The sequence below is a fragment of the Palaemon carinicauda genome, chromosome 22 (assembly GCF_036898095.1).
Source record: "Palaemon carinicauda isolate YSFRI2023 chromosome 22, ASM3689809v2, whole genome shotgun sequence".
NCBI classification, from domain to species: Eukaryota; Metazoa; Arthropoda; class Malacostraca; order Decapoda; family Palaemonidae; genus Palaemon; species Palaemon carinicauda.
The window spans coordinates 90,906,407-90,928,220 of NC_090746.1; the positions used below are offsets into that span (position 1 = coordinate 90,906,407).

General features: G+C 41.0%; 1 protein-coding gene across 1 annotated transcript in view; it reads right to left on the minus strand.

Moving 5' to 3' along the window:
* Positions 1-21,814, minus strand: part of LOC137615965 (dyslexia-associated protein KIAA0319-like protein) — a 169,725-nt gene that overhangs the window by 103,786 nt on the left and 44,125 nt on the right. Inside the window, exons 5-6 of the mRNA XM_068345648.1 lie at positions 19,699-19,803; positions 16,554-16,698 (exon numbers count right to left, since the gene is read on the minus strand). Of these exons, the coding sequence (XP_068201749.1) occupies positions 16,554-16,698; positions 19,699-19,803 (250 nt within the window). The remainder of the gene's footprint in view (positions 1-16,553; positions 16,699-19,698; positions 19,804-21,814) is intronic.

Here is a 21,814-nt window from a genome sequence, read left to right on the forward strand (position 1 = left end):
TTGATGATTTAGCTGTAGCACCTGCTATCTCATTACCCAAAACTCCAACATTGGCAGGAATCCAACATATTTCTAGATTTACCCCACTGAACTAGAGTAAAACTTGTCAATGAGCTCTTTTGAAAACTCGATTCTTATGAGTGTTCTTATGAGTGTCACCCTTCAGGGTTTCTATGGCACTTTTTGAATTAGTATAAATCACAAATGACGATACTGTTTATCATAAAAAATTAAGGAGTATTCAAGTTAAAACCATAAAAGTGAAGATGTTCTTTTAAAATTTACATAGCTTTCAAAGACCATCTTCGGATATAAACCTAAAAATACCGCTGGCATAGTACAACACATCCTGCTAAAGAAGCTTGGCAAGGATGAGCCTACCATCATCACCTCGTGCCTCAAACAGATATCTATTTCTTAAGGTGCTATAACAGGGGTCATTCGGTCAACAAATGACTCACAGTTAAGGGTACCAAACAGTTGTCGCAATATGGCTGGTTTTGGCCGGTTGGCAGAAACTCGTGTGTCAACCAAGTACGATCAATGCGGAGACGACAAAAAGTAGTCTCCCAATTTCGGGGCATCATGTTATACCTCCAAGGAGAGATAACATTCGTTATTTTTCTCACTTTATTTCCAATTAAACTATAACAATGCTCTTCCAATTATTATTAATCAAATTCTTAATGCTAGGTAAAAAAAATCATTGGAGAGAATGGGATACCTTCGTGGAAGCAACTTAGCTACAGCATTCTTTGCTAGTAAATCTGACTCCTCATTTCCAGACACATCTACATATGCCAGAACCCAATAAAAATGATATTTTAATTATAAAATAAATTTTTGAATATACTTACCCGGTGAATATATAATAGCTGCAACTCTGTTGCTCGACAGACAAAAAAAACAGTAAAAACTCGCCAGCGATCGCTATACAGGTTGCGGGTGTGCCCACCAGCGCCAACTGTCGGCCAGATACCACTCTCTCGATGTAAACAAAGACTCAATTTCTTCTCATCCCACTGCGTCTCTATTGGGGAGGAAGGGAGGGTCGTTTAATTTATATATTCACCGGGTAAGTATAATTAAAAATTTATTTTATAATTAAAATATCATTTTTAAATATTTAACTTAGCCGGTGAATATATAATAGCTGATTCACACCCAGGGTGGTGGGTAGAGACCAGTTAAATATGTTTACATCGTATAAGCTAAGAGTTTTTTATTTCATTTTGACAGTTATCAATATAACAAAACCAAAATAAATAGGTACCTGGTAAGGAAGTCGACTTAGACGATTACTCTGCCTTGTAAGTACGTCTTCCTTACGGAGCCCCGCGATCCTCTTAGGATGCTGACAGACCCCCAGGAGCTGAAGTATCAAGGGCTGCAACCCATACAACAGGACCTCATCAAACCCCTAATCTGGGCGCTCTCAAGAAATGACTTTGACCACCCGCCAAATCAACCAGGATGCGAAAGGCTTCTTAGCCTTCCGGACAACCCATAAAAATATTAAAACATTTCAAGAGACAGATTAAAAGGATATGGAATTAGGGAATTGTAGTGGTTGAGCCCTCACCCACTACTGCACTCGCTGCTACGAATGGTCCCAGTGTGTAGCAGTTCTCGTAAAGAGACTGGACATCTTTTAAGTAACATGACGCGAACACTGACTTGCTTCTCCAATAGGTTGCGTCCATGATACTTTGCAGAGATCTATTTTGCTTAAAGGCCACGGAAGTTGCTACAGCTCTAACCTCGTGCGTCTTAACCTTAAGCAAAGATCGGTCTTCCTCACTCAAGTGTGAATGAGCTTCTCGTATTAACAATCTGATAAAACATGACAAAGCATTCTTTGATATAGGCAAGGATGGTTTCTTAACCGAACACCATAACGCTTCAGATTGGCCTCGTAAAGGTATAGTACGAGCTAAGTAGAACTTAAGAGCTCTAACAGGGCATAAGACTCTTTCTAGTTCATTGCCTACGATCTCCGATAATCTAGGAATATCGAAAGATTTAGGCCAAGGACGAGAAAGTAACTCATTTTGGCTAGGAAACCAAGTTGCAGAGAACAAGTAGCTTTTTCTGACGAAAACCCCATGTTCTGGCTGAAGGCATGAAGCTCACTGACTCTTTTAGCCGAGGCTAAGCATACCAGGAAAAGAGTCTTAAGAGTGAGATCTTTCAGGGAGGCTGACTGCAAAGGCTCAAACCTGTCTGACATGAGGAATCTTAGGACCACGTCTAAATTCCACCCAGGAGTAGCCAAACGACGCTCCTTAGAGGTCTCGAAAGACTTAAGGAGGTCTTGCAGATCTTTATTGTTGGAAAGATCTAAGCCTCTATGCCGGAAGACCGAGGTCAACATGCTTCTGTAGCCCTTGATAGTAGGAGCTGAAAGGGATCGTACTTTTCTCAGGTATAAGAGAAAATCAGCTATTTGGGCTACAGAGGTACTGGTCTAGGATACGGAAACTGACTTGCACCAGTCTCAGAAGACTTCCCACTTCGATTGTAGACTCTAATGGTAGACGCTCTCCTTGCTCTAGCAATCGCACTGGCTGCCTCCTTCGAAAAGCCTCTAGCTCTCGAGAGTCTTTCGATAGTCTGAAGGCAGTCAGACGAAGAGCGTGGAGGCTATGGTGTACCTTCTTTACGTGTGGTTGACGTAGAAGGTCTACTCTTAGAGGAAGACTTCTGGGAACGTCTACTAGCCATCGAAGTACCTCGGTGAACCATTCTCTCGCGGGCCAGAGGGAAGCAACTAACGTCAACCTTGTCCCTTCGTGAGAGGCGAATTTCTGCAGTACCTTGTTGACAATCTTGAATGGTGAGAATGCGTAAAGATCTAGATGTGACCAATCTAGGAGGAAGGCATCTATATGTATTGCTGCTGGGTCCGGGACTGGAGAGCAATAGATAGGAAGCCTCTTGGTCAGCGAGGTTGCAAAGAGATCTATGGTGGGTTGACCCCAAGTCGGCCAAAGTCTCTTGCACACATCCTTGTGGAGGGTCCATTCGATTGGAATTACTTGACCTTTCCGACTGAGACAATCTGCTAGGACGTTCAAGTCGCCCTGGATGAACCTCGTTACTAGGGAGATGCCTCGATCTTTTGACCAGATGAGCAGGTCCCTTGCGATCTCGTACAAAGTCAATGAGTGGGTACCTCCCTGTTTGGAAATGTACGCCAAGGCCGTGGTGTTGTCCGAGTTTACCTCCACCACCTTGCCTCGAAGGAGATTCTCGAAGCTTATCAAGGCCAGATGAACCGCCAAAAGCTCCTTGCTGTTGATATGCATGCTCCTCTGACTCGAGTTCCACAGACCTGAGCATTCCCGACCGTCCAGCGTCGCGCCCCAGCCCAAGTCCGATGCGTCCGAGAAGAGAACGTGGTTGGGTATCTGAACTGCCAGGGGAAGACCCTCTCGTAGGCTGATATTGTCCTTCCACCAAGTCAGACAAGACTTTATCTTTTCGGAAATCGGGATCGAGACCGCCTCTAGCGTCTTGTCCTTTTTACAGTGAAAAGCCAGATGGAATTGAAGAGGACGGAGGTGTAGCCTTCCTAGCGAGACAAATTGCTCCAGGGATGACAGCGTCCCTACCAGACTCATCCACAGCCTGACTGAGCAGCATTCTTTCTTCAGCATCTTCTAGATGGAGAGCAGGGCTTGATCTATTTTGGGGGCCGACGGAAAAGCCCGAAAAACTTGACTGTGAATCTCCATCCCTAAATACAGAATAGTTTGGGATGGGACCAGCTGTGACTTCCAAATTGACTAGGAGTCCCAATTCCTTGGCCAGATATAGAGTCCAATTGAGATCCTTCAGACAGCGATGACTGGAAGAGGCTCTGAGAAGCCAGTCGTCCAAGTACAGGGAGGCTCTGATCTCCGATAGCTCGAAACTGGTACCCCACATTCCTGTCAACAAACCTCAGAAACGGTTGGGAATCCGGGTGTATAGGAATGTGGAAGTATGCCTCCTGAAGGTCGAGAGAGACCATCCAGTCGCCTTCCATAAATGCTGTCAAGACAGCCTGGTAGACTTCATCGCGAAGTTTGTCTTGACAATGAACACATTGAGCGCACTTGCCTCTTACGTACTCCTGCAGTGAACATGGCTGCCAAATCATGGAGCCATCCCTGAGGGACTTGTCCCTGCAGAGAACGTGGCTGTCAGATCATTGGAGCCATCCCTGAAAGCCTTGTTTATGCATGACATAATTGTACAGCAAAACTTCAAAGGCTCGAAAACAGCTGTGAAGTTGACCTGTAAAATCTTGGAGCGTCTCCTGGCCAGGCGCCAGGGAGAGTCTACGAGATTTGAGAAGTCTATCTGGGCAGAGGCAGGAACTCCCAAGCCGAGAACTTCTCTCGTGTCATATCAGACTCTCTCTCTAAAAGCCAGTTTAAAAGAAGGGAAAGCAAAGGCTGTATCCCCCAAACTCCTCCTGGTGATAAACCAGTCGCCTAGCAAACGTAAAGCTCTCTAGGAGAGCGAGAGAGCACTAGCTTATAAAACAACGGCTTCGAAGTAGCTAGGCCTAGTGTAAGCTCTGACGTTTAGGCGAACGAGGAGCAGCAGTTACAAAAAGATCCGGACAAAGATCCTTAAAAATCAGCATGATTTATTTAAAGTCCATAGAGGGCTAAGCAGCTTTAGGCTCCTCTCCGTCTGACAGAGTCCTCAAGGGAATATCAGTAGGAGGTGGAACAGCAACTTCCTCATCTAAAGGAACCTTGTCCGATAATAGCTGAGTCTCAAGCAAGGGAGAGACCTACCGTGGCGGCAATGCTTTACAAGCAGAGTTCACACGCACTGGTGCATTAGTAGCGGACCAGGACGCAACGTCATGTAACTGCTTGACAGTCTGTGAACTGTCAACAACAACAGGTGCGAGAGACCAGGACGCAACGTCATGTAACTGCTTGACAGTCTGTGAACTGTTAACAACAACAGGTGCGTGAGGGCGCACAGCGTCCACTCGAGACTGCTTTGACCGCCTAGATAGAGCAGTCAAAACAACTCTAGAATGCGGAGGTTGACGCACAGCGTCAAAACAAGTCAACTCCGATTGTTAGCGAACGTCCTGAACGTCAACAGGAGCATCAGCAAGTGGCCTAACGTCCAAATGTGGCTGAAAATCCACACTAGACCGCATCGAGTATGGTTCTAAACAACCTGACTGACGTGACTTAGCTACGCCAACGTCAACAGGACGCACAAAGGAACGTTAGGTTGGCTGAAAGCCAGGATCTCGATGAGATAAACGGCTAGGCTCAACGGACTAATCGGCAGAATAGTCTTCCATAAGGGAGGCAAGCTTATTCTGCATGTCTTGCCGTACAACCCATTTAGGATCAACGGAAAAGGTTGCGGTAAGAGACGAGGGTAACGTCTGTGACCGCAAAACCTTGCCAACAAAAAGACTCTCGGAGTCTGTGTTACGCTTTTGTTAGGCGGCGAGCAGTTTTCCGATGACTGCATAGGGTCAGAGCTGTCCTAATGGCTACAACCAGGACGCTGGACCTGTCCTGAAAGGACTGACTTTCGCTTAAGGGCCTCGAAACCTTGTTTCAGGTTTCTTATGCGAAAAGCCTTCGGATGACGAGGAGAAAATTGTCTCTCTCGCCTTATGGTAGGGGAGATCTTGGTAAGATACACCCGATACCAAAGAGGGAACGTCTGTTCGCTGATCAAGGCCTCTCGAACCCATAAGTCGTACGACATTACTTCTCCCCTGGGCTTGGGAGCTTGCAAGAGGTCCCGGACTAGGTGAACGACAGGCACGAACAGACGAACCCTCGGTTACGCAACACTGTAACACTTTGTGCAATATCACTTTATCACTACGATTTTCTGTTTTGCACTGAAATCGAAACTTTTACTGATTTCTACCTGAAGCACGCAATTCTACCCTCATCAAAAGGTAGTAAATGCGAAATCAGTCGTATAATGCAAGCACATTAATACCAGCAAAAAAACAGTAAACATCTTTTAAGATAAAAAATTCAGTGATTGGGAAAGAGACTAAACACTAGTACATTCAAAACTACGTTTACAATCTCTCACCGTACATTGCCTGGGGACGAGAATAAAACTAAAAACGTTTTATCCTTTCTCCCCGTACAGAGACTAGGGACGAGAGTAACTCGAGAACAACGTTACCCGCTTGAACGGAACGTTTTCTCTCCTCTCTCTCCCTCCGTCTCTATCTCTCTCTCTCTCTCTCTCTCTTGATTTCGCACCTAAGAGAAGAGCCCAATTACGTTTCGTCAAAAAAACATGTTATTTGACCAAAGGAAAAAACTGAAAGGTTTTTCAATTAAAAAGTTCCTTTAAAATAGAATTTAAAACATTTAAGCTTTGAAAGAAGAATGAACAAAACGTTAGAATCGATTTACTCTTTCTGCAAAGTGAAACCGTGATACTCTCTCTCTCTATCGTAACGATAGAGCGCAAACTGCGTAGCATAAATAAACTAAACGTTAGTTCATCTTTGAAAACAGTACGAAGACTATTCAAAGAAAAACTTTCATAAAATATTTATTAAAAATATTCATTTAAAAAGTTTTAAATCATTAGCTCTTTAAAAGCTATTTACGATTGAAAGGGCTCAACGTTGGTTAACTTCGGTTTCCAAGTTAAGACCTCCTACTCTCAGGAAAGGTCGCATATAAACAAATCATTAAAATTTATTTTTATGTTTATTATAAATGGAAAGTTAATCGAAGAGGCTTAATAAAGGCGGTGAGATATAAAATATATAGAGGAAAATCTATAATTAATTTATAACGTGATAAGATAATTGCTAAAAGCCTAAACACACTTCCGTCTAAGGGAAGGGTCGGCCATTTAAAAGTCAAAGAAAGTTCATACTCTCTTTGTCATCAAAAATTAAATCTATCCAAAAACGAGTTCAAGATTTAAGATGAAGATAAAACACCTGCACTGCGAAAGCTCAAACCAAATTGAAGTACTTCACCAAATATGTTGAGAAAACTCCAGGTTCTACAGCGAGTAAAAGTACGTCTTGTCGACAGAGAAGAAATTGAGTCTTTGTTTACATCGAGAGAGTGGTATCTGGCCGACAGTTGGCGCTGGTGGGCACACCCGCAACCTGTATAGCGATCGCTGGCGAGTTTTTACTGTTTTTTTTTGTCTGTCGAGCAACAGAGTTGCAGCTATTATATATTCACCGGCTAAGTTAAATATCTAAAATTGAACTGTTATACTTCTCAGTCCAATAATAATAAGGCACTCCTAATATTTTTTAAACTAAAGGGTTACTAGCATTAAAAACTTCTAAAGCTTGTAGGACACTTCTTACATCATTAAAAATGGTAAAATTGCCCTCATCTTTTATTTCAATAGCAGTTAGTATGCCCAATAGTTTGGCAGTAAATATAGAAGATACAAGAGGAAGTGCACCTCTACAATCAAAAGCACTACTACATAATCCGAATCCGATGCAAGTATAAAATTTGGAACCTTCAGTATACACAAAAGTTGATTTCCTATGTTCTTCATCCTGTACCAAAAAAAGAGACCTGCCTCTAAGCCAGTCATGTTTTTTTTTTTTACCAATAAAATATTTACAAAAAGATATATCTGGTAATTTCCATGGAGAAGTTGATGTCTTAAATGGGCGCACTATATTTCTACCTATATCATGACTGTTTACTAATGTTTTTACCCAAAACATAACGTTGAGGAGATTTTGGGGGAAACTCAAAATATCTAAAAGGACTTGCAAGGTTTGCAGCCTGCTAGGCTAAAGAATTAGGAAGGTTTAGCAACCTAAACTAATACTGAACAATAGAAGATTTTCGGTAAAGGTCTAAAGGTAATTCTCCAGCATCAACAAGGAGTCTTTGGAAAGGCAAAGTTCTAAAGGGTCCTGTGGCCAATCTGATTACAGAATAGTGTAGAAAATCTAAAATCGTTAATCGGCTTAGGGGAGCTGAGGAATTATTTCACACCCATAGCTATTTGTTTTAAAAATGAAAGCCTTGCATAACTTTAAAAGTTTTGCAATATCCACCCCATGATGTATGGGACAAAACTTTTAAAAGATTCAGAGTCACAAGACATTTTACTTTAAAGCCTTTCAAGTGAGGAATACATGTCCGCCTGTAATCAAATATTAATCCTAAAAATGTTATTTTCATTAGTAAAATAAATTTTTGAATATACTTACCCGATAATCATGTAGCTGTCAACTCTGTTGCCCGACAGAATTCTATGGAGGGATACGCCAGCTATCACAATACTAGAAGGGGGTGTTCTTACCAGCGCCACCTGTGGCCAGGTACTCAAGTACTTCTTGTTGACACCTCCTCAATTATTCCTCGGTCCCACTGGTTCTCTATGGGGAGGAAGGGAGGGTCAATTAAATCATGATTATCGGGTAAGTATATTCAAAAATTTATTTTACTAATGAAAATAACATTTTTCAATATTAAACTTACCCGATAATCATGTAGCTGATTCACACCCAGGGGGGTGGGTGAAAACCAGTGTACAAGATTAAAGGATAGCTAAGTATCCCATATTTCATATAACAGTTATCTCAAATAACAATGAAATAATAAGTACCTGGTAAGGAAGTCGAATTGAACCGTTACTCTGTCTCTTTTTTAAGTTCGTCTTCCTTACTGAGCGCAGCGTTCCTCTTGGAGGCTGAATCAACCCAAAGGTGCTAAAGTATACAGGGCTGCAACCCATACTAAAGGACCTCATCACAACCTTTAACCTTGGCGCTTCTCAAGAAAGAATTGACCACCCGCCAAATCAACAAGGATGTGGAAGGCTTCTTAGCTGACCGAACAACCCATAAAAAGTATTCAAGAGAAAGGTTAAAAAAATTATGGAATTATGGGAATGTAGTGGCTGAGCCCTCGACTACTACTGCATTCGTTGCTACGAATGGACCCAGGGTGTAGCAGTACTCGTAAAGAGACTGGACATCTTTGAGATAGAATGATGCGAACACTGACTTGCTTCTCCAATAGGTTGCATCCATAACACTCTGCAGAGAACGGTTCTGTTTGAAGGCCACTGAAGTAGCCACAGCTCTCACTTCATGTGTCCTTATCTTCAGCAAAGCAAGGTCTTCTTCCTTCAGATGAGAATTTGCTTCTCTAATCAGAAGCCTGATGTAGTAAGAAACTGAGTTCTTAGACATTGGTAGAGAAGGCTTCTTGATAGCACACCATAAGGCTTCTGATTGTCCTCGTAATGGTTTTGACCTTCTTAAATAGTACTTAAGAGCTCTAACAGGGCAAAGTACTCTCTCTAGTTCGTTCCCCACCATGTTGGACAGGCTTGGGATCTCGAACGACTTAGGGCAAGGACGGGAAGGAAGCTCGTTTTAGCCAAAAAAACCGAGCCGCAAGGAACATGTAGCCGTTTCAGATGTGAAACCTATGTTCCTGCTGAAGGCGTGGATCTCACTTACTCTTTTACCTGTTGCTAAGCACACGAGGAAAAGAGTTTCTAATGTGAGGTCCTTAAAAGAGGCTGATTGGAACGGTTCAAATCCTGATGACATTAGGAACCTTAGGACCACGTCTAGATTCCAGCCTGGAGTGGACAACCGACGTTCCTTTGAGGTCTCAAAAGACCTAAGGAGGTCCTGTAGATCTTTGTTGGAGGAAAGATCCAAGCCTCTGTGGCGGAAAACCGCTGCCAACATACTTCTGTAACCCTTGATCGTAGGAGCTGATAGGGATTTTACGTTCCTTAGATGTAACAGGAAGTCAGCAATCTGGGTTACAGTGGTACTGGTTGAGGAAAACTGCATTGGCCTTGCACCAGCTTCGGAAGACTTCCCATTAAGACTGATAGACTCTGAGAGTGGATGTCGTCCTTGCTCTGGCAATCGTTCTGGCTGCCTCCTTCGAAAAGCCTCTAGTTCTTGAGAGACTTTCGATAGTCTGAAGGCAGTCAGACGAAGAGCGTGGAGGTTTGGGTGTACCTTCTTTACGTGAGGTTGACGCAGAAGGTCCACTCTAGGAGGAAGAGTCCTGGGAACGTCGACCAGCCATTGCAGTACCTCGGTGAACCCTTCTCTCGCGGGTCAGAGGGGAGCAACCAACGTCAACCGTGTCCCTTTGTGAGAGGCGAACTTCTGAAGTACCCTGTTGACAATCTTGAACGGCGGGAATGCATACAGGTTGAGATGGGACCAATCCAGCAGAAAGGCATCCACGCGAACTGCTGCTGGGTCTGGAATCGGAGAACAATACAAGAGGAGCTTCTTGGTCATCGAGGTAGCGAATAGAACTATGGTTGGCAGACCCCACAGGGCCCAAAGTCTGCTGCAAACATTCTTGTGAAGGGTCCACTCTGTGGGGAAGACCTGACCCTTACGGCTGAGGCGATCTGCCATGACATTCATATCGCCCTGAATGAGCCTCGTTACCAGCGTGAGCTTTCGATCTTTGACCAAATGAGGAGGTCCCTTGCGATCTTGAACAACTTCCTCGAATGAGTCCCTCTCTGCTTGGAGATGTAAGCCAAGGCTGTGGTGTAGTCGGAGTTCACCTCCACCACCTTGTTAAGCTGGAGGGACTTGAAGTTTATCAAGGCCAGATGAACTGCCAACAACTCCTTGCAATAGATGTGAAGTGTCCTTTGCTCCTGATTCCATGTTCCCGAGCATTCCTGTCCGTCCAGTGTCGCACCCCAGCCCGTGTCCGATGCGTCCGAGAAGAGACGGTGGTCGGGGGTCTGAACAGCCAAAGGTAGACCTTCCTTGAGAAGAATGCTGTTCTTCCACCACGTTAGAGTAGACCTCATCTCTTCGGAAACAGGAACTGAGCCCGTCTCTAGCGTCATGTCCTTTATCCAGTGAGCAGCTAGATGATACTGAAGGGGGCGGAGGTGGAGTCTCCCTAACTCGATGAACAGGGCCAGCGATGAAAGTGTCCCTGTTAGACTCATCCCCTGCCTGACTAAGCATCGGTTCCTTCTCAGCATGCTCTGGATGCATTCTAGGGCTTGGAAGATCCTTGGGGCCGACGGACAAGTCCGAAAAGCTCGACTCTGAAGATCCATACCCAAGGAAACAATGGTCTGGGATGGAACGAGCTGAGACTCCTCAAAATTGACCAGGAGGCCCAGTTCCTTGGTCAGATCCATAGTCCATTTGAAAATCTCCAGACAGCGACGACTTGTGGGAGCTCTTAAAAGCCAGTCGTCTGACGGAGCCGGACACAAGATCATGATACTGCTGCACAGTCTGTAAACTGACAATCATGGGCAAGCGAGGAAGTACAGTGACAACCCGAATCTGTCTAGACTATCTGGGTCGTACAGACAACTCCTTAACGGGTTGCTGAGGTTGCCGCACTGCGTCACAACAAGTCCCTTCTGTTGGTTGTTGAACGTCTTCCCCGTGACACATTGACTTCGTAAACAAAAATCCTCTAACAAGGACTAAGCTTGGACTGCATGTCATGCAACACAGCTCAAGGTCTATGGGAGCAGGTGTGGTAACAGACGGGATTAGCGGCTGAAGTGGAACCATTACCTTCCCTGTAAGCATGTTATGCTTAAATAAAAGTCCATAAGAGGTTATGCAGCTAAAGGCTCCCTCCAAATGACAGAGTCCTCAAGGGAATATCAGAAGGAGGGAGAAAAGAACTTTCTCATCTACAGGGACCTTATCCTAGAAAAGCTAAGTTCTCTGAGTGAGGGTTCACTGGTGCAAAAGCAGCAGACTAGAAGGCAACGTTATGAAACTGCTTGACAGTCTAGTGAGTTGGCAACAACCCAAGATATGTTGAGAAGCATGCGGTAAGGTATGCAGAGCATGATGAATGCAGAGTATGCTGTATGCAGAGCATGCTGTATGTAGAGCATGTGTTGTATGCAGAGCATGCTGAATGCAGAGCATGCTGAATGCTGAGCATGTAGTAAGCAGAGCCTGCTGTAAGCAGAGCCTGCTGTAAGCAGAGCCCGCTGTAAGGAAAGCAGAGCGTGTGCATGGCGTTTAACATTCCTCAGAAATTCCATGACCAGTGCTAGAGTGCTTTATGCATGCTTGCATGGGGTTTAAAAAATCAACATAATGTTTACCTTACATTCATAACTCATGATTCATATTTTTGCCATGGTTTGAAAATGGAGGTAAGGTATGCTGAACAGCAGAGTCAGAACGAGCTGGAACAACAACAGTGGAAGGTGCAGAAAGTTCCTGTTCCTGTGGTATGAGTGGAGCGTGAAGAGACCGAGGTTGCGCAGAACAAGGTAAAGTTCCCGCAAGCAGAGGTGTCTGAGGCGCAGGATCAGGGTGCACGGGTTGAGCTCGGTGCAGCAGCTGAGGAGACTGACTCACAGGTGGAAGAGGTTGTACCTCCACCGAGAGTTGCACCACCGGTGGAGCAGCCAGGGGAGGAGGAGGAAGAGTGGGGTAATCCTCCTGATCCCAAACCGAAGGTTGCCTTAAAGAAGGCTGAGGCTGAACAACACTGGGAACAGCGAACACAGAAAGAGGTTCAACATCGTACGCCTGGCAGATGGTGCTGCGACTGGGTGCAGCGAGTGCAGGCGGGTTGAGCACAGGCTAAACGGGTGCAGGGGAGGTGCAACACTCTCAGCCCGACACTCACACAACAGGTCCGAAAGCTGTGCTTGCATGGACTGTAGTAGAGTCCACAACATCGTACGCCTGGCAGATGGTGCTGCGACTGGGTGCAGCGAGTGCAGGCGGGTTGAGCACAGGCTGAAAGGGTGCAGGTGGAGGTGCAACACTCTCAGCCCGACACTCACGCAACAGGTCCGAAAGCTGTGCTTGCATGGACTGTAGTAGAGTCCACAACATCGTACGCCTGGCAGATGGTGTTGCGACTGGGTGCAGCGAGTGCAGGCGGGTGCAGCACAGGCTGAACGGGTGCAGCCGGTTGGTGCACCACCGGTGCAGGCGGGTGCAGCACAGGCTGAACGGGTGCAGGAGGTTGGTGCACCACCGGTGCAGGAGGAGGAGGAGGTGCAACACTCTCAGCACGACACTCACGCATCAGGTCCGAAAGCTGTGCTTGCATGGACTGTAGTAGAGTCCACAACATCGTACGCCTGGCAGGTGGTACTGCGATCAGGCGGAGCGAGCATAGGGGGGGGGGGGGAGTGTAGGCGCACTCTCAGCCCGACAAACTGATGACTGAGGAGAGTCAGAGCTAACCCAATGACTGCATCCGGGTTGTTGAACTTTACTTCGTACGTCTGGCATAGGTCTGGACTTTACGTTTAAGAGGTCTTGAGACCTGAGACCAGCGTAACTCTGCCTTTATTTTCTCCTCTAAATCTCTTCTGCAGACGAGCAAAATAAGGGCTCAATCGTCTGCGGGTGGGAGTGACGGTCTCGGTAAGACACGCCCACAACCACCGAGGATACTTCTGTGCGCCGATCAAGGCCTGCCGAACCCTTTTGCCCTTCGACATTGCTTCTCCCCTGGGCTTGGGAGCTTGCAAGAGGTCCCGGACTGGGAGGACGACTGGCGCGCACAAAAGTACCCTCACGCATAACACTGACATACTTTGCACTAATCACTTATCACTTTGATTTCTGTTTGCACTTATTTCACTGAACTCGAAACTTTAAGTGGTTTGTACCTGAAAGACGCAATTCTATCCTTCTCAAAAGTTAGTAATTGCGAAAACAGAATTACAATGTAACAGAAAAATCTAATGAAAGAAAATTCAGTGGCTGGAAAGAGACTAAACACTAGATCACTCTAGAAACGTTTAGTTTCTTCCCCTAAAGAGACTAGGGATAAGAGCAAAACGATAACGACGTTACTCGTACGCCTGGCAGGCTTGAGGGAAACGTTTATCCTCTTTCTCCCTCCGTCTCTATCTCTCTCTCTCTCTCTCTCTCTTGACTTAGAACCTGAGAGAAGAGCCCAATCATATATATCGTTAAAACATATTATTGTTAAAGGAAAAAACTGAAATATTTCCCAAAAAGAAAAGTTCCTTATTAGGATCAAAACCATTAAGTTAAGAAAGAATGAACAAAACGCTAGACACGGTTACTCTTACTGCAATGTGAAACCGTGAACATTCTTTCTCTATCGTAACGATAGAGTGCAAGTTGAAACGTTCTGAACGTCAACAACTGCCGAGACAAACAAAACGTTAGTTCAACTTTGAAAAAGTACGAGACTATCAAAGAAATTCTTTCAAAGACCTTAAAATAGCATAATATGTTAACAGGTAAAACCGAAATGACGGGCTCACGATAATTAACTTCGGTACCAAGAAAAGACCGCCTACTATTAGGAAGGTCGAATATAAACAAATATAAAAATTAATTTTAATAAGTTTATAATAAAAGGAAGTTAATCGAAGAGGCCTATAAGAGGCGGAGAGATATAAAATAAATCTATAACTTTTGTTAAGCAAAATTAAGAAAGAGAGTCTATACTCTCTTAGACACCAACACTTCCGTCTAAGGGAAGGGTCGGCCATTGAAAGGTGAACGAGAGTTCATACTCTCTTCGTCACCAAAATTAATCAAATTAATTCCAAAAGCTAACTAAGCTAAAATAGAAGTTTCCAGTAAAGCGACAGCCGAAATCAAAGAGAAATACTTCACCAAAGTCGTGAAAATACTCCAAGAACATAAGCGTATCCCAGAACGTCTTGTCAGAAGCACGACAGAGGAATAATTGAGGAGGTGTCAACAAGAAGTACTTGAGTACCTGGCCACAGGTGGCGCTGGTAAGAACACCCCCTTCTAGTATTGTGATAGCTGGCGTATCCCTCCATAGAATTCTGTCGGGCAACAGAGTTGACAGCTACATGATTATCGGGTAAGTTTAATATTGAAAAATCTAGCTTCACTTGCACATGGGATCCATTGCCCTTTGATGTACATACAGTATCCGGGTCTGGAAGTAATCCCTGAATACGACAGAAATGGACAACAACAGTTTTGCTTGTCGAAAATTTGAATCCATTCATATCAGCTCACTGAATAATTTTGTCAATTGAGAGTTGTAGTTTTCTCTAAATCAATGCCATTCTAGCTTCTGGCAAATCATTTGGAAAGATCATCTACAAAGTGTGTTGAGAGAATATCTTGGTGAATGACAAAAGAAATCCCATTAATGGCTAATGCAAATAAGGTTACACTTAGCACACTACCCTAGGGAACTCTTTCTTCCCAATATTTCCTCTCTGACAGAGTTTCGCTCACTCTAACTTGAAATAATCTATGTAAAGGTTATTCGTTTATAAACATAATTTCTTACTTATCTAATTTTTGAGCACCTGACAAACATACAAAATTTGCTTTTTCAATAAAAAGAACTATTATAGGTAAGGAGTTGATTTTTATCTATGTAAGTACTTATTCACTGAAGAAAACTACTGTAATTTGAATATTTTTCAATAGGATAAGAATTAATAACAAATATCTATTTTCTAAAATCAGGAGAAATCTGGCAATGGTACTGGCAATGGTAACCTTTATACATATTTAATGAAATTTACCCATAATTTTTATTATAAACTATCTACTGTATATTGTATATATCTTATAATCATATACCATACATTATTTTGACGTCAATCATTAATTTTTTTTTCTGAAAATTCAGAAATACTAGTTATGCTCCTTTAATATCATCGCTCCCAAATTCTTCAATCTAGATCCTCTAAGAACACTCCTTGGTTCAGAGTGGTTCAACTTGAGTAACAAGCCCAGGAATCTTCATGATTTTTTTCAGAGTTAGTAGTAATCCGGAGACTGAGAGACCATGATGTGAGATCGTAAAATAATTATTTCTTAAAGCAATCAAAATACTTTAAAGCTACAACACTCCACCATAAATGTATTGTTATATTATAAAATATTTTCATGGAATCCCTCAAAAACAATGCAAACTCTTGAGTCTTAACCTAGGCTACCAAGTACCAGAACTGCCCTTTAGTTAATAACAAACCATGAATATGTTTTTTACTATCTTAAATTCATGTAATTATAGGGCCTTTACATATGGGACTAGCATGTGTGTTTTTAGCACAGGGAACTAATTGCCAAACACTAAAAAAGCATAAAATGAGTAAAAGTAAACCAAACAAGATGTGTTCAGACAATATAAATATAAATACAGTAATCCCTTGTATATCCCTTTTCCACACTTTCCCTTTATCACTCACTTTTAAGAGGGGAAATGTGAATAAGAGCTGACTAATGTGGATCAATGAATTGGCTAAAACCATTGAATAATTTTGAGTAATTTGTTTGGATAGTATTAGATTTGTGAATTTGTACCAAAAAAGGAAAGTTACTGGGGTCTAGGAATTTTGTTTATAATACAAACTTGAATTAAAACTTTAGTGTATTTTTGCATGGGCTAGACATTATTAAGTGCCGTTTTGGGGGGAACCTAAACTAGGCTATGTTACCACTATCTGCACATTGACCTTATTACACCACTCTTCGAGTTAGTAGCGTGGATAATGGGAGGATTACTGTATATTCCTTTAGTTACAATAATACTAAAAGATCAACGGAGCAAAAATCTTACCTTTGGGGATATTCATATTAGGCTTTTGTACATAAACCGAGACAGGAGCCTCTGATAACTGTCCAGTTCCATCTGTTACACGAAGAATGAATTGGTAATGACCCTCCTCAAGATTACTCAAATGAAGAAATGGTGTTCTTGTGTCCTAAAATGTAATATTAAGAGTATAAAAACATATTTGGGGATGAAAAACATCAACATAAAAGTAATCTTAGTACTACAGGATATATGTGAATGAAACTTGGTACGATTAACAAACCAAATACAGTGAAACAATATCACATTTGAAAATGGGGGTTTGACGAAGGAAAAACCTATAATAGAAGAGGGACTGTGTGGTCTACAAGAACATTCTTTTAAAAGGCTTGAAAATGGAATGAAATATGAAAAAATATTGAAGTAATATTGTCCTCTCTGCTCTAGGGCCAGTGTTTCAATGTGCCAAGCAGACTCAGTGTGGATGAGAAAGAACTAAGGGTTAAAGTTCCAATGGACCTGTCATAGAATCTAAAATTCTCCTGGCAACTGACAACATATCATCGCCAGGAACCAATACTAATATTTGAGAAAATACTACCTGGGCACTTTGTGATGAGGAAGCAAAATCAAACTGTTATACCTCTCAGCCCAATAATAAAAAGCCACTCTACAATCTTATTAGCGATCTATTAATTAAAAATTTAATAATTATGCTAAGAAACAACCACCCACTCCAAACAGTTTGAGTTTGAAAACATGGGCCTCATGATTAACATGGTCAAAGGCAGCACTAAAATTGAGGCCAATCATCCAAACTTCCTGACCACAACCAAGGGATTTCTATACAGCATTGGAGATTGTAAGAAGGACATCACTGGCTCCAAGGCCTTTACAAAAATCAAATTGCAAACTGGGGTAAAGATGATTACCTTCAGCAAACCTAATAAGATGTGTTGCCAAAAGACATTAAAAAACTTTAGATAATATAGGAGTTATGGAAATTGGGCAGTAATCAGTTGAACTTCAGCTACCACAAACACATTTACATGGTGGAGTAACATCACTAATTCTCCAACGTGTGCTAAAAGCTCCTCATCTTACTAACTAACGCAAAATAACAGATAACTTTGGAGCTAAGAAATCTGCAGTCTTCATAAAAAACAAAGGAAAAATACCATTCGAGTCTACACCTCTATAAGAATCAAGGTCCATCCAGAGAACTTTAATTTCATGAGATCAAAAAGCTAACCTAGTTAGTTTAGACTCAGGAAAACGGGAATGAGGAAGATCCAGTTTTTCATTACTCAGCTTACTGCCAAACACATTGGCCAAAAGAGATGCCTTTTCCTTTGGACAGTGAGTGACAGAGACCTCTGGCTTAAGTAAAGGAGGAACTGTCAATTCTACACCAAAGAGTGCAGATTTAAGGGTAGTCCACCACTTTTGTTCCTCGGCAGTACCAGAAAGGGTTTCTTTTAAGGTTAAATTATATTCCTTGTCTGTTGAAGCATAAACTCTCTGAGCAAAAGCTCTAAGCAAAGTATTGTTATTCCAAGTCAAATCTGATCTGTTACCCTTCCAAATATGATAGGCCTCTTGCTTCTCTAAATAAGCATGTCTACAATCATCATTGAACCCTGGTTTGAATAAAATAAAATACATAATAAATATAATGGATAAAAATAAATAATTTGAGGTAAAAATCTGTGATAAATGAAAACTTAAATTATCATCATTATTATTACTTGCTAAGCTACAACCCTTGTTGGAAACGCAGGATACTACAAGCCCAGGGGTACGAACAGGAAAAATAGCCAAGTGAGGAAAGGAAACAAGGAAAAATAAAATATCTTAAGAACAGTAACAACATTAAAATAAACATTTCTTATACAAACTATAAAAACTTTAACAAAACAAGAGGAAGAGAAATTAGATAGAATACTGTGCCCGAGTGTACCCTCAAGCAAGAGAACTCTAACCAAAAACAGTGGAAGACCATGGTACAGAGGCTATGGCAATACCTAAATCTAGAAAACAATGGTTTGATTTTGGAGTATCATTCTCCTAGAAGATGTGCTTACCATAGCTACAGAGTCTTTTCTACCCTTACCAAGAGGAAAGTAGCCACTGAACAATTACAGTGCAGTAGTTAACCCTATCTCAGTCAGGTTTATTTTTGCTAGAACACTGAGTGGGAGAACTTGTTGTAGGCTACATCTGAACATTGTTACTAATATAGGAAAATGGTCACTGCTCTAAAGGTCATCTAGTACACCCCATTCATATCTATCTATAATATTGTTGGGAGAAAACGTTTAGTTTATTGAGGAATATGTTCCCCGAGATTTTTAATAATAAGTGCTGGTATCTTCTTCAATTAATATACATAGGTTGTGATCATTTACTATTTGTTCAACCATGGAGCCATTTGTGTCAATGATAAATAATGAGTCCCATACAGGGTTGTGGACATTGAAGTCTCCAATGAATAGGAAATCTTGCATTACTGGGAATTCTTTGGTTAGATTTTGCAAATTATAACTACACGAGGGTTGATTGCATATATTAAAAATATTAAGAGTTATTATTCACATCTACTTTAACTCCAGATAATTGAAATTCTGAAGTGTTAAATATCTTAGCATCATGAGTTATTTTATTATGGATGTAGGAGAAGGAACTGAGCGAGATGCTAGATTGTAATCTCCTATTGAAAGAACAGTATCATTAGTATACTGTAGGCATATTGCATCACAGCTTTATAATATTTTAATAGTCTGAATATCCCCTAGATGTAAATGAGTTTTAAGACCATTAACATTCAATTGAATTATGTAAGGACTGAGCATTAAGGCAGTAGAGATGAATTTTCACTGGGTACAGCATTATTTCTGCTTACAGGTAGTTGTCGACTTACAACCAAGATAGGGACCGAGAGACGTCAGGTAACTTATCACCAAGACGTGTGATGAAAGAATCTTGTGAAATATGTAAAACCAGTCTGTATTTCTTACAAGAAATAAAAGAAAATACTAGCTTACCCAGCAAAATTATTTCATTTTGAAAATATAAAAGAAAATATACTGTATTACTTTAAGAAAATTTTTATCCTATTCATGTATTTTCATTAGATAAATATTTATCTACTATCACAGATTAAACATACCTTCATATCAACAGCTTTTCCAGAATCTTTAGGTCCTTTTATCCACTCCCATTCTTCAATTCCATGGTCATCAGTGCTGGCATTACCATACAAGGTAATTTCTGTCTGTAAAAGTACATTACAATAGTGACAGCTTTTAAAATAAATTTTCAAAAGTGAGTTCTGACAATCTAGGATATAAAAAGAAAAGGATTTTTAAACTAAAATAAGACAATACTTCCATTTTACTATTGAATAGTAAAATATTATTTTCAAAAGTGACAACTCCATTATAAAAATTAAGGAATACTTTCTATCTCACTGCCATATACAGTACTGTATTTCCCTTTTGGAACTGCTAATCTGCCACCCACCTACCATATACCAAGAATTCCGTGGAGGATATTGATTCAAAAGTAACTACAACAACAAAGATCATGATTCAGATTACTGAAGTTGTGACATCTAACGTACACATCCCCATAACTAAGGTGGGGAGTATGGCAGGAAATTGTACGTATGGAAATAATACATTTTAGTTTAAAATTACTTTATTCCAATGAATCCTGTCTTAAATTAGTAATATTTTGAATTATATAATTACTGTACAGGGTAGAAGGAAGATGTCACACAAAACAGTATAATAATTTATATAACCACTTTCAAAACTACATAACAAATTAAGAGATGAAAGGCTGGTTTCATAAGTTCTCACTTTCAGTTCAAATTAAACTAATGCCACAAACCTTGATATTTTCTTCTCTCTCTCTTTCTCTTACCTAAATATTCGTAATGTCGTTATTCTTAACTATGTTTAAGAATAGGAATGATATATATATCTCATCAAAAAGAAAACTGAGCATCACAATATGGGAAAAAACTAAAATTAAATTTATTTCTATACTCCTGATGTTCATACTGTTTTCATCTCTGGAGGCTAGGAATGTCTAGATACTTTCCTATCCCTTGATGCCACTAATCAGTGGGGAGGAAGGTGGACATATACATGAACAACAGGTGAATATAGAAAAGAAATCTTTTCAAAAGCTCTGTTTATTTCCATGAACATCAAATAATGTTCATATTGACTTTCCAGGTGGTGGGAGTAAAGTAAAGAGATAGAGCATTTCATTTCTATAATTAATTAATTAAGATGATAGAATTAACTTTAGTTTAGACTTTTGGATACCTTAAACTCAAGAAAACTTTTTAAAATCAACTTTAACATATAATTACTCACTTATATCACATACTAAAGAAAGAATTTTAGCTCAAATTTTGGATAAAACTGAACTTATTATATCATAAAACCTTGTTTACAAGTCTCTCATTAGATTAGGATCCATATCATCTTGAGTTTGGTGAAATGATACTGCATTATTGGACATAGGTTGTGTATAAAATATCACAAAACAAATTAGGCCCAATACCCTTAATGTATGTGGAATCGTCCAAGTTAAATTAAACTGCTCTTTCCAGTCTAGGAAAAGTATCTCCTTGATAAACAACCCCCTCTTATATCTGTAGAATAGTATAAATAAAACTGAGCGTTTCTTACGGAAATAAAAAAAATTGAAACCTTCAGCCTCCAAAATATTTTAGGTTTAAAATCAGGCAAAGCAGATGAAATCCACCTTTAAAGGAATGCTCGTATATTGCGTATTTGTTTTCTGATGACAAGGACAACAGAAATAAATTCTAAAGTGTGATAACAAGCAAAACTTTTTCAAAGATTTCAAGCATGAACTTTTAAATGCAGTAACATTATATCAAAAACTAAAAATATATTAATGACTACTCTAAGTGTTTTTTAAAAGTAATACCTTAACATACGAGCAATTTGAGATACGAGCAAGCTGCCAAGCAAATATTTGTATTGAGATACATGCAAAACTTGAGATACGAGCACGCTTGCAGATGCTCTAAGTCTGCATCACTCATTCATTTCACGTGACCATCGACTTCAGTGCACATCTCTCATGTTGACTTTGCATTATTTACATGATTTTAACTGTATATTTGTGAACATTCTTCATAATAAGTGATGGGCCCTAAGAAAGGGTGTAGTAACGTTGGCAGTGAGAAGAAAAAGTGCATGGTGACGATAGAGGTGGAGCATGAAATTATCGAGAAACAT